The following is an 11371-nucleotide window of genomic DNA, read 5'->3' as shown; positions in this document are numbered from 1 at the left end:
CTAGTAGTGCTAGGAATATTGCATCATTGGATCAAGTAGTGCAACATATGTTGTTAAGTAACGATGAGAGCCTCAGGACACCATCATTGGCATGGCAAGATTAAGGAGCACATGTTCTTATCAGTGAGAGTAGGAGAGAAAGAAAGAAAGAAAGTGAAGAGACTAGTGTAGCATCTGTTTAAATCAAATTTAAGAGAGAGGGAATTGGCAAGGAAAGATATAGTCCATAACCTGCAAGAAGAAATAGGCCATTGATAGCACATTTACTAAACATCTGCTGTAAGCAGAACACATACGCCCACTTACACATGGGTACTATTCTGTATATAGGTACACAAGCACAACACATGCACCTGGTATAGATAGGAGTATAAGCATGCATCTAAATCATCTGAAACATATGAAATAGCTAATGCAAAGAAAGAATTACCACTACATGCAAGTACAATATACAACTAAACCACCAGTAGATGATGTACTAAACCATACAAGAAATACCAATACATGGTATTTAGATAAAGACTAGTATATATCAAACACAGTACCAGCTTGAAAGAGAAACTATAATTTTATACCACTACGGGAGCAAATCATGAACTATAGAGTAATTGCAGTAAAGAGATGAATCAGTATATGTTGATCAATAAGGGAGTTACAACTATATACAAATGAAGGAATATATCCTTTATAAGATAACGAAGAAACATTAGCACTTATACATATGAACAAATAGAACCAGCAACCAACTAATAAAGAAAGTAGCATGTGCTATATGACAGGAACAATAACATCTATAAGACCAAGATAATTGCAATGATAACAGTAGGGTCATGCCATCATTCGATCCAATCATTGCAGAACTAGTTGAGCGACAAATCAAATATAACAGTAGTTCCATTGGTTCAGCCAACAAGTTAACAAAAGTTTACTTCCTACTAATTTTGCAACTCGTGATAATAAAGAAAGCAGAGCTCGACATTACAGCAACAAAAATGGTAGATTGGGAGCCTGGAACCATGCAAGTAAAATCGAAGAGCAGAAAAATAGCAGTACTACCTAGAGCAATAAGAAACTCAACGCATTGGGGCAACATTTGGAAGGAGACAAGCAAGTACTACACCAGCTAGCTAGGGTGAATTGAAGATTAAAAAAACATATGTTGAGCATGATTATACACGTGAAGGGGAAGGGGTTCACGGCATGGACCTTCAGGTCATGGCATGGCTTGCATCTCTCCTCCTCATGTGCATTGGTTTGCATCCAATCCTTGTAGTCCAATCCATGGACGTCCCTCCCTCCCTGCATCTCTAGAACAACACGACACTTAAATTTCATCAACTTCCGTTGCTATTGAATAAAAGAGGAGCAAGATGAATATGCTGCATAAGACATACATGGAGAAGCAAGCTCCTTGAAAACAGAGGAGATCCATGATGGTTGTTTTCATTCCCAACAGAAGAACTCAAAAAAATGCGTAAGTGTATGCTATCTATGCATACACCACCGTACCTAGCTCCCAAACAGAGAAAAGAAATCCATTCATATGCAGCAACCCAAACTTGACTTTGAAAGAGCGGACTGATTAACTTTCTTTTTTTGCGCCAAATTTTTCACAAATAAAAGCACTCCAGCAACTATCAGAATAAATCATAGAGGCTGGCCGAACTAATTGGCGCACTCAAACGATACCTGAGAGCGGCCTGATGAACACATTGTTAAAGACGCACATCTAGCTAGTTTCCTGTATATCAATTAAGCTACTAGCTTGGTTGCTTCTTTTAGCTAGCATACACGTACGTGATTTGTTATAGCATACATAAACAAACACACGTTTCTTTTAGCTATCTAGGCGGAACTGAAGATTGACCAAAATCACATTCATATCAAGCAATGTGAAGCATCATTATACAAGGAAAAGGGGGGAACAGACGAGTGCAGAGGGGCTCACCATGGAGGTGCTTTAGCCGATGCAGTGCGGTTGCGTGGTTCTCCTACTGGTTCGATAACCTTGATCTCATCACTGAGGGAAATACCTACCGTTGTTGTGCTGCATCATCCCTTTCTCTTTGGAAAAATACCGACGTAGTTCAAGCCAACATCAACCCGCTGTGCAGATACACCATCTAGGGTCGTCGCCCCAGCTTCCAAGATCGACACACACCACCGCCACTACGACAACATACCGCCGAAGCACGGGCTTAGGCACGAACAATGCATGGGTGGGACCGATGTGCCAAAGCACACCCACGAGCAGCATCGACCAACACCAGGGCCGATCCACATGCCATGGACCCGAACATAGGCGCCAACTCCCAGTTGGAACCCCCATCTCATCCGGCAGGGAGGACCATAGGGGTTAGCCCAACATCATCGCTGGGGCAGCCCTAGAAGACAGTCCGCTGAAGCGGCGGGCTACCATGGGCCGGATCAAGTTTGGCCATCCGACCCTCTCAGAGTCCACCACAACCTAACCCTAGATCTACCGGTATCAGACGCCGGAGACCAGCACACCACTGACACCCACCGCTGGCCATGGCACCGGATGCTCGCGGGCCTTGTGCCAACAGGGAGGCTGCCTCACGTCGCACGAAGAAAATAGCCCACCAGAGCGCCGTCCCCAGCACACAACGGCTTGGAGCCACATAATCAAAAGCTCGGACCACAACATGGCATAGCTCGCCGAGCCCCGCCCCGCTGCCGCATGTGCGGCGACGTGCCGCCAACCTCCACCGAGCATCGTGCTATGTCAGATTTTATGCGCTACCGCCGCCTTGCCATGCACACACCATGCGCCCCTGCTTAACCATTGCACCCCACACTCTCGGGGACAGACGAGGGGGAAGGCCTCGACGCTGCCCAAGGCAAACAGGCTTCGCCTAACGGCTCACGTGGGGGGCGGCAAGGATGAAGGAGGACGGAGGTCAGAGGAGGGTGGCGACGCGGGCAAGTGAGTGTGAGGCGTCGTGAGAGCCCCCCCCCCCCCCCAACCTTTAGGCGTACGCATAGTGCGAGCCGTCGATCTTGGTTCGGAAATATGATTGTGTATAACGCATATTTCCGGGACATGGAGTATTTGATCCAGAGCTCATATGCTCACACATGAACAGAAAAATCGAAAATCGAAAAAAATTATAAAAATATTCAAAAAAACTGATTTTTTTTTGTGATGAACATTGACAAAATTTCTAACTGCATGCAAAATTTCAGGCTGAAATGACATTCGTGGGGGTCTGGGCAAATAGAATAAAATCGTTGCTCCAAAAAGACTATTGTTGGAAGCATTTTGGAGCATTGATTTTGTTATTTTTGCCCAGACCTCCACAAATGTCATTTTGATATGAAATTTTGCACGCAGTTAGAACATTCATCAATGTTCATCATAAAAAAAATTCAGATTTTTTGAAATTTTTAACTAGTTTTTCCGATTTTACTGTTCATGCAAGAGCATATGAGCTCGGGATCAAAAGAACACTTTCATTCTTTCTGCCCTTATTGCTAACTGTCTATTCTTCTACTCGCTTGTTGAACCACCAGCAATGATGTTAGGGGAATAAAAGGGTAGAACCGTGGACCAGCAATGATGTGAAGAAAAAGGACAGAACCAATTGTTCTTCTCAGCGATTAAAAGACATCAACGTTGTTTTTCTCAGCAATTAAAAGTCATCCACAATATCAACAAGAGGAGCAAATGTACCGCAAGCCTTTACTCAAAAGGTTAGTTCTTGTATATTTGATCCGCATTGAAATTTCATGTTGCTACACCTGTTGAATCTTCCCTTTCAATCTGTGCAGTATGAAATATTCTTATTTGAAACCTTACAATGCAAATAAAAATGAAGGCACTAGCTATCTCAAGGATGAAGGAGGACGGAGGTCAGAGGAGTACATATAAGGTGTTGTGTTAAATTACAGGGACCCAAACTTACTATTATTAGTATTACTCAGTTCCTGCGACTGAAACTTACTTAATGCATCATTTTGGAGTATTTGTTCAGATCCCAAATGTACTATACTACTGTACTTTGTAAGAGCTACGAGTCTGATCTAGTTCATTGTTCATTGCACCAGCAAAAGTGATGGAATCCATGAAAAGACATCTTGAAGAAATGGAAGCTCCAACGACGAAAAGCCAGGCCCAATATCTTCTTAAACCTGCAAAGGTAAAATCATACAATCGCTGTTAGGGCGTGCATATAATTTGGTTATACGCAATTATAAACAAAGATTGGGATACTATACCTCGGTAATCAATCCTATAGTTTTGGCAATGTCTATCTTCTTTCTGATATAGTCAGCAAAGAATTTGGGTTTTATCCTCTGTAAATAAATGATATTTTCTTAGCATAACGGTATTTTTGAAATAACATGTATATATATCATATCAAGATGCAATTTCTTTCAAGCACAGTACCAGCTTTTTAACTCTCTCTGTAATCAACTCCTGAGCTTTATCCTCTGATACCTAAGGCAATCAGACGTGAAATCAAATCATATATAAGGAAATTTAATCCACTGGATCAATCCCACACGCATATCACATTACTTACTTCCTTGGGAACTCTTGCCGTGCAATGAAGAAACTGAAAAGGCGAAGAAAAGAAGCAAAAGAGATAAGCATGCACGTTACAAATTCTGGGCTTACAATTATCTGTGAAGCAAAAGAGATAAGCATGCATGTTGCAAATTCTGGGCTTACAATTATCTGTGAAGAAGAGCCTACCTCTAGTTTCATAACGGAATGGTCATACTCTATGGCATACTCAATGCTATCTTGCCGCGACGGACACTTGTTCAGTAAATAGACTTCCTTCAAAGCATTTTCGAAACTCTCCTGTGCATTGTTGAGAAATGAGAATTACATGAATACTCATAAAAACAAGCAATACTGTATACATATACATGGTTCATAAACAACACGAATTAATCAGAATTACATGGATACTCAATAAGTGTGCAGAAGACTGAGTTACAATACTGAATTAATCAGAATTACATGGATACCCAGTAAGTGTGCAGAAGACTGGGTTACAATACTGAATGCTAACCTTTTGTTGAGTGACTCGCTTCCAAATCTCGAAATGGAGACCATCGGATCCATCACACCACCTAGCCACAATGCCCATGTAAGTAACACAATCCTGCATCGAAATAATGAAACTGTTAAATGCAAAGCCATGCTAAAATTAAGTTAGTGATTATGGTAGAGATCATACACTGAAGCCAATACGAACTAGATGAGTTGTGATCTTGGGAAAGCGAGTGGCGATCTTAGTTGCTTGATAAATTCCTCTGGTCTCTATTTTGCTTGCCTAAAGAACAGAGGAAATACCATTGGTGCCATAACATATACAGAAAATTGCCATTCCATGATTTTTGTGCAGTCATGTACTTACAATAGGAGAAGCATCCTTAACCGGTAGACAATCTTTCAACCACTGTATCAAGATAAAAAGAGAGGTTGTTAGTCCCATAATAAAAATCTAATGATTGCTGGAATGCTAGTCTTGCTTGATTTTGCGATGCACACCTTAAGTTCCCTTAATAATGTTTCAAAGTACTCGATGTATTCATGTTGCATCTCATAGCTATGGAAGTAACTGCGGTACAACTCCCAATCAGCGTACTCCCAATCGAAAACAACACCCTACACGAAAATGAAGGGAAAGAGGAAACATGATTTAGAATGACAAATAACATATGCCTTAAATAATAAAAAAATATAAATAGAGAGAAGCGATAACAAAAATAAGGTTTGATACAGGACAAGCAAAAATGTACTACTATGCGTAAAAGAATATGTTGGTTCTTTTTAAATAAATTTATTAAGTCACAATACTATTTCTAACAGAAAAATATGCATAGAACTGCTTGAGCAAAAGAAATATGAGCATCAAGAAAGGCAATAAAGTGGAAAGAAAATATCCTGGTTGGCACTATGTTGAAGTAGTCAGCTGGCCAGTTTTTAATAGAGGCCGATAATTCAATGATGTACATTTTCCAGCATATAACATTATGAAATGGACCATCTAAGGAAAAGATAATTAACACCCAGTAAATGTATCATGAACTCATCAATAACTCCAACATGTAAATTGCTCTGTAATGTAGATCCTTACATAATAGATAACTTTTTAACCCTTTTCTGAAAACAGGCCACACAGATCATTTGGTATATCATGGTGTTGAAATTACGATGAATGGTTCTAAATAGCCATCCTAACACAATGGAACACCAAAGGCAATTAAATGATGACAGGAACACTCAATGATCAGTTTATATACGTACATGATCCCGAGGCACTAGACGCTGGTAGGCATTCAGGCAAGCAAGCTTGCAGAGTTCAGGGTGGAAGAACCAGTCTAATACACCTTCTTCCTCCAAGAACCTAAAATATTTCATCTTCACGAGGAAATCTGTAGGAAATTCTTCCCTGTCAAGAAGCTCCATAGGGCAATCTTTCAGTTCATCACGGCACAACTCATTCTTGGACTCCTTTTGTGACAACTGTAGGCAATGATATCACCCTTGGAATTAGATATGGATTATGAGTTAAAAAACAGAATAAGCAGGATAGAACAAACTAACATAAATTCGCAAAACGCAAATGTATGGATTGATCATTGAACAGCATTTAATAGATGATTGAAAAAACAGAGGCATGGATGGATGAAACCTTGTAGGATCTGATGCGATACACCGCGTGGCGGATGTCCATGTCATAACGATGTGTATCATCCAATCTGATGGAAGTATCAAGGGAGGGGTCCGGAGGCAGATTCATCAAGCATTCATAGTACTCCTCAAAGCCAATATCATTTCTCACTCCCAACTTGTTCAACTTTTGGATTATGTACTCCACTTCTTTATCTGTCTTGATCGCGGCGGATTCTTGCCTCTGTTCCTGGGTGGCAACAGTGCTGCCATGGTTCTGAGCGTCGATCGGACGACCGGTACATCTCGTTCTTGCTTTGACTAGTGGCGTGGTTCTTTTCGTTGGAAAAGATGCACTATTGCCTCTCGTGTGCTTTTTCTCTCCGGCGATATGTGCAGCAGTCTTGTGCTTCTTCTCTCCGGCAAGACGCGCTTCAGTCTTGACCGGCCGGTGGATGCCCTGCGTCTGTCGGCGGGGCTGACCAGGGGGGGACTTCTTCTCCATTGCATCATGCTTCCGTGGAATCGGACATGTATCCACCTTCTCCCTTCGCTTCTGAGACATCTCTCCGGCAATGTTTCTAGCCTACAAAGACAGTAAAGACAATCTCGTTCTATCCGTGGTGCTGCATCCTCGCCAAACCCTAGCCAACAACGGAGATGAACGAACAAAATCCAAACCGATTAAGGTTGTAAAGAACATCCAACGAAAAAACAATTGAGGGGGTCACGGAGGGGTACCGGCGGAGCTATTGGTGGCGACTGGCGAGCGGCGACCCGAGTCCCGACGCGTGGAAGTGGCAAGTGAAGGTTGTTTCCCCTCGCCGGAGGGACGGCTGCGGCGGCCACAGCGAAGTTGGCTGCCAGAGGATCGATCTGACACGAGAGAGGGGACAAGACGGGGCAGCAACTAATTAACGAGCGCTCCTTCGGGAGTCTCGCAACTATCAGCATCATTTGGCGTGCTCTAAATTATTCACCACGTGTCGCGCTCTGGACGCTCCCTCCGGATTTTGTTTTTTTATTTTTCCACACGCGTTTTTGCCTTTTTAAACAATTTTTTTTATTTTTTTCACGTTTTGGTTTTCCACCGGTCTTCCCTAGCTTTTCGATAAAAAAATTCATTTTTTTGCCAAAAAACGTTTTTTTCGCGAGAATCACGGTTTTGTTTTCGCGAGAGGCACGGCCGTGCCTCTTCGAAACGAAAAAAACGTGTTTTATGTTTTTTTCTTTCGCAAGAGGCACGGTTGTGCTTTCGCGAGAGTCACGGCCGTGTCTCTTGAAAATGAAAAAAAAAACACGTTTTCTGTTTTTTTTCCTTCCGTGAGAAGCACAGTTGTGCTTTCGCGAGAGTCACGGCCGTGCCTCTTCGGAAAAAGAAAAAAATGCATTTTCTGTTTTTTTTCTTTTGCGAGAGGCACGGTTTTGCTTCCGCGAGAGGCACGGTTGTGATTTCGTCATAGGTACGGCCGTGCCTCTTTCGAAAAGGGAAAAAACCCGTCCTCCCGGTTCAGTTTTTTCGTCCGATTTTTTTGTGAAAAAAAGTTCGTCAAAACTTATCAACATGGGATCTAGTTTTGAAGATCTCGACGCCTGAAATCCAACGGCGAAAGCGGTTCGAAATTTGGACGCACGGTTTAAGAGAAAAAACGTTTTGAATAAACTGATCTACGAAAAAGGGAAAACTCTCATGTTGCAACAAGTGGAGCACATGCAGCGCGCCACTTGTCGTAACCTGGAGGAGTTGGAGTGATCTTCGCAAGGAGTACTCCTCATTTAGTGATTTCGACAAGACTGAGGGCGGCTAGAAGAAGACTTGAGACCAGAGGCCTGAAGCGTCGCGAGAACCTCTCCGGCGGAGCTATTCGGCGCGTAGGTTGCCCACCTCTCCAGCTCGCAGATCCAGTGTTGGCCCAGCGTGTTTATACTCCATTGGTTTTTTTATATTTTTATACTCTTTTCTCTCCCGGTTTTCCTTCCTTTTTTCCTTTTTTATTTTTTCTTTTTTTCTTTTTTGTTTTTTCTTTTTATGTTTTTTCTTTTCTTTTCTGTTTTTCTTTTTTCTTATATATTTTTTATTTTGTTTCTTATTATTTTCAATTTTGGGAACATCTCTCAAACTTGTGAACATTTATGAAATCGTGAACATCTTTCGAAGTTGTGAAATTGTTTTCGAAATCATGAATATTTTTCAAAATTCGTGAACATCTTTCGAAATTCGTGAACATTTTTAAAAAAATTAAACATTTTTGGAATATGTATTTTTTTTATAATTGTAAATGTTTTTTCAAACCCATGAATATTTCTTAAATCTGGGAACTTTCTTTTTGAAAATTCACGATTACTTTTCCTGTTTCCATGAACACTTTTCAATAAGCGAACCTTTTTTAGCCGATAAAGTGTTTTTGCAAAATTTGGGAACAATTTATGAAATTCGCTAACATTTTTTTTGGACATTTTTATAAAATTCATGAACATTATTTAAATCCATGAAATTTTGTTGAAATTCATGAACATTCTTTCAAATCACGAACATACATATCTTGTAGCGCAATCTTTGGCGGGTACAATTGCTCCTTCAGTAAATTTTCAAGGCCACTGCAGAGATCGCTGCATACAAATATAACTAGTCACATTCATAGCTTAGCTCAGACCAAAAAAATTTGTCCCCTCAATGCCCAATATAAATATCAAATAAAGATCGCAAGTACAAATGAAAGGTAGGAAATAATAACTCATATCAGGGACTCACAGTATCATCTGTCCTAGCGCACTAGTTGGAGCACTTCCTTTCATCTTAGACTTGAACATCGTTCTAGGACCAACTTTTTTCAACCAAACAACTAGGCTGCCATCAACCCATGATATGACAAATCTGGAAAACCACGGTCATCATACATGTTCTCCACTTTGACGACATTTGCATGTCGAAAATTCTTCAAAAGAGAATATAATTCAAATGGTGCATTCATCTCAATTAAACATTGAGACACTATCGGCCTCATGATACTGCCCCTTCAAAAACTTCATGGGACTACGAACAAAATCAAGATATTTGATGACCGACGGCACAACAAGTGCATCGCACAAAGAGTTAATCAATTCGTTCTAGAAACTAGTCACAGACAGGGCATGACCATAGCCGATCCAAACCATTTTTGGACCCGGGGTGATGTGAAACCATTATTTTTTATACCAAATATTTATACTTATTTTAAACTAAGTGTACCATATAACAATTTTAACTAATATAATATTCTATTACTTAGCCACATAACAATGTTTTCAAATAATAGTTATATTATTCATTGCTATACAATTTGATAATTTTTATTCTACAAATTTTGAATTGTAACGTATACCAATTTTTTTTTGTTTTCTAACTAATTTTACAATATTACATAAATTGTATAGTGTATATACATATATTTGCATATCCATGCGCGTGTCCATAAATCTTTCAATATTATTGAATGTTGTGCTAGAGATTTATAAATCATAAATAATTTAATAGAGGTTTCTACTGTATACAGGCAACCATATTTGTAGAAACTTCTAGGATATATCAAATGTGACATCCAAGTTGGGTTTGGTGATAGAGTCATCTAAGAACCTAATATATTCTTGAGTGTACTTTTGCGTATGATTCAATTATATCTGACATGATCATCTAGATTCACTTAGTTTGATTTGGTGCAAATGAGATGTACTATCTATTTCTCAAATGAAAAATTATGGATTGGTTTCAACAATGAAAACTAATTATCATAAATTTCATTATGATAGAAAGACATCTATTATAAAAAGAGACTAGCGTATCTAAACTTTCCCAGGCGAGTTGGTTTGCCTCCGCGTGGTATAAACTATTAGTATGTGTTGTCAACTTACGCTCCTGCAAATTGAGCCTCTATTTTATGCATATAATAATCTTTAAAATGTAATTTATAATTATATAGTGTTTATTAGTATAATTTATAGTTGGGACCCTCCCCTCTTGGGGCCCGGGGCGGTCGCCCCCTTTCCCCAACCTATGGGCCAGCTCTGCGCATGACTCGGGATGGGGAACACCATGCCTAGCTAATCTATCCACCCTAGAAACCCCAATAACCAAACAAAGTGGGGGCATTGGCATGGGCATATACTCCGGTCGCCCTGGATGCACGTCGAAGCATAAAACTGCAAACGAAGACATTGCACAGGTACCCATAAAAGCTTTCTACTTCCGGTTTGTACCTTTGACACAGAGGGGGGGACCTAAGCCGAATCGAACACCCAGCAACTCCTATACGTCGCCGCCGGAGGTTACGACTAGGGTGGTGGAGAAGGACCACCGGGTTCTGGTTGAAGCGGCAGATCCTCGCAGCACGGGCCATTCGATGTCGACGGAGACGAAGAGGCAGGGGGCGAGGAAAGGGGATAGGGTTTTGGGCCTAGGTGTGGGCAGGGGGGAGCTTATTTTCATTTTCTAAAATCGAGAATGACAACGTTTTTTAGGGAGAACAGGGGAACTTAGTGGCTCGGCCTTGTTGTGGGTGGCTTCGCGCAATGGCTCGGCAATGGTTACAGTTGATAGGTAACTCTTTTCTTTAGGGTAAATGTTTTCCTCCTTTTTATGGGACTTTTTTTGTCTTTTAGTTAGTACTCCCGTCGGGCAAAGGAATACCCGTTTATCGCTCCTTTTCATGAAACTCAAAAAAATCTAACTCCTCTTCTCATTAG

General features: G+C 40.8%; 1 protein-coding gene across 1 annotated transcript; it reads right to left on the bottom strand.

The window, feature by feature from the left end:
• Positions 1 to 3761: 3761 nt before the first annotated feature.
• Positions 3762 to 7574, bottom strand: LOC123041942 (uncharacterized). Its single transcript, XM_044464491.1, has 12 exons — positions 7394 to 7574; positions 6675 to 7296; positions 6287 to 6505; positions 5528 to 5644; positions 5394 to 5435; positions 5214 to 5309; positions 5046 to 5138; positions 4721 to 4831; positions 4548 to 4580; positions 4412 to 4462; positions 4240 to 4317; positions 3762 to 4152 (listed from the first exon to the last, which is right to left on the bottom strand). Exons 2-12 carry the CDS (start codon positions 7215 to 7217, stop codon positions 4147 to 4149), a joined length of 1389 nt encoding a protein of 462 aa, XP_044320426.1. The 5' UTR covers positions 7218 to 7296; positions 7394 to 7574; the 3' UTR covers positions 3762 to 4146.
• Between the last annotated feature and the right edge of the window lie 3797 nt (positions 7575 to 11371).

Source organism: Triticum aestivum, chromosome 2B (genome assembly GCF_018294505.1).
Source record: "Triticum aestivum cultivar Chinese Spring chromosome 2B, IWGSC CS RefSeq v2.1, whole genome shotgun sequence".
NCBI classification, from domain to species: Eukaryota; Viridiplantae; Streptophyta; class Magnoliopsida; order Poales; family Poaceae; genus Triticum; species Triticum aestivum.
Note: the sequence above shows the minus strand (reverse complement) of the source record. Positions and strands in the feature narration are given on the sequence as shown.

What these genes read in the sequence shown, in the direction of transcription:
- LOC123041942 (XM_044464491.1), bottom strand. Translation starts at nt 7,217, where the DNA reads ATGTCTCAGAAGCGAAGGGAGAAGGTGGATACATGTCCGATTCCACGG. An exon ending in ATCGCATCAGATCCTACAAG is followed by an intron (nt 6,506 to 6,674) that starts GTTTCATCCATC and finishes CATTGCCTACAG; the next exon opens with TTGTCACAAAAGGAGTCCAA. An exon ending in CGGCAAGAGTTCCCAAGGAA is followed by an intron (nt 4,463 to 4,547) that starts GTAAGTAATGTG and finishes TGATTGCCTTAG; the next exon opens with GTATCAGAGGATAAAGCTCA.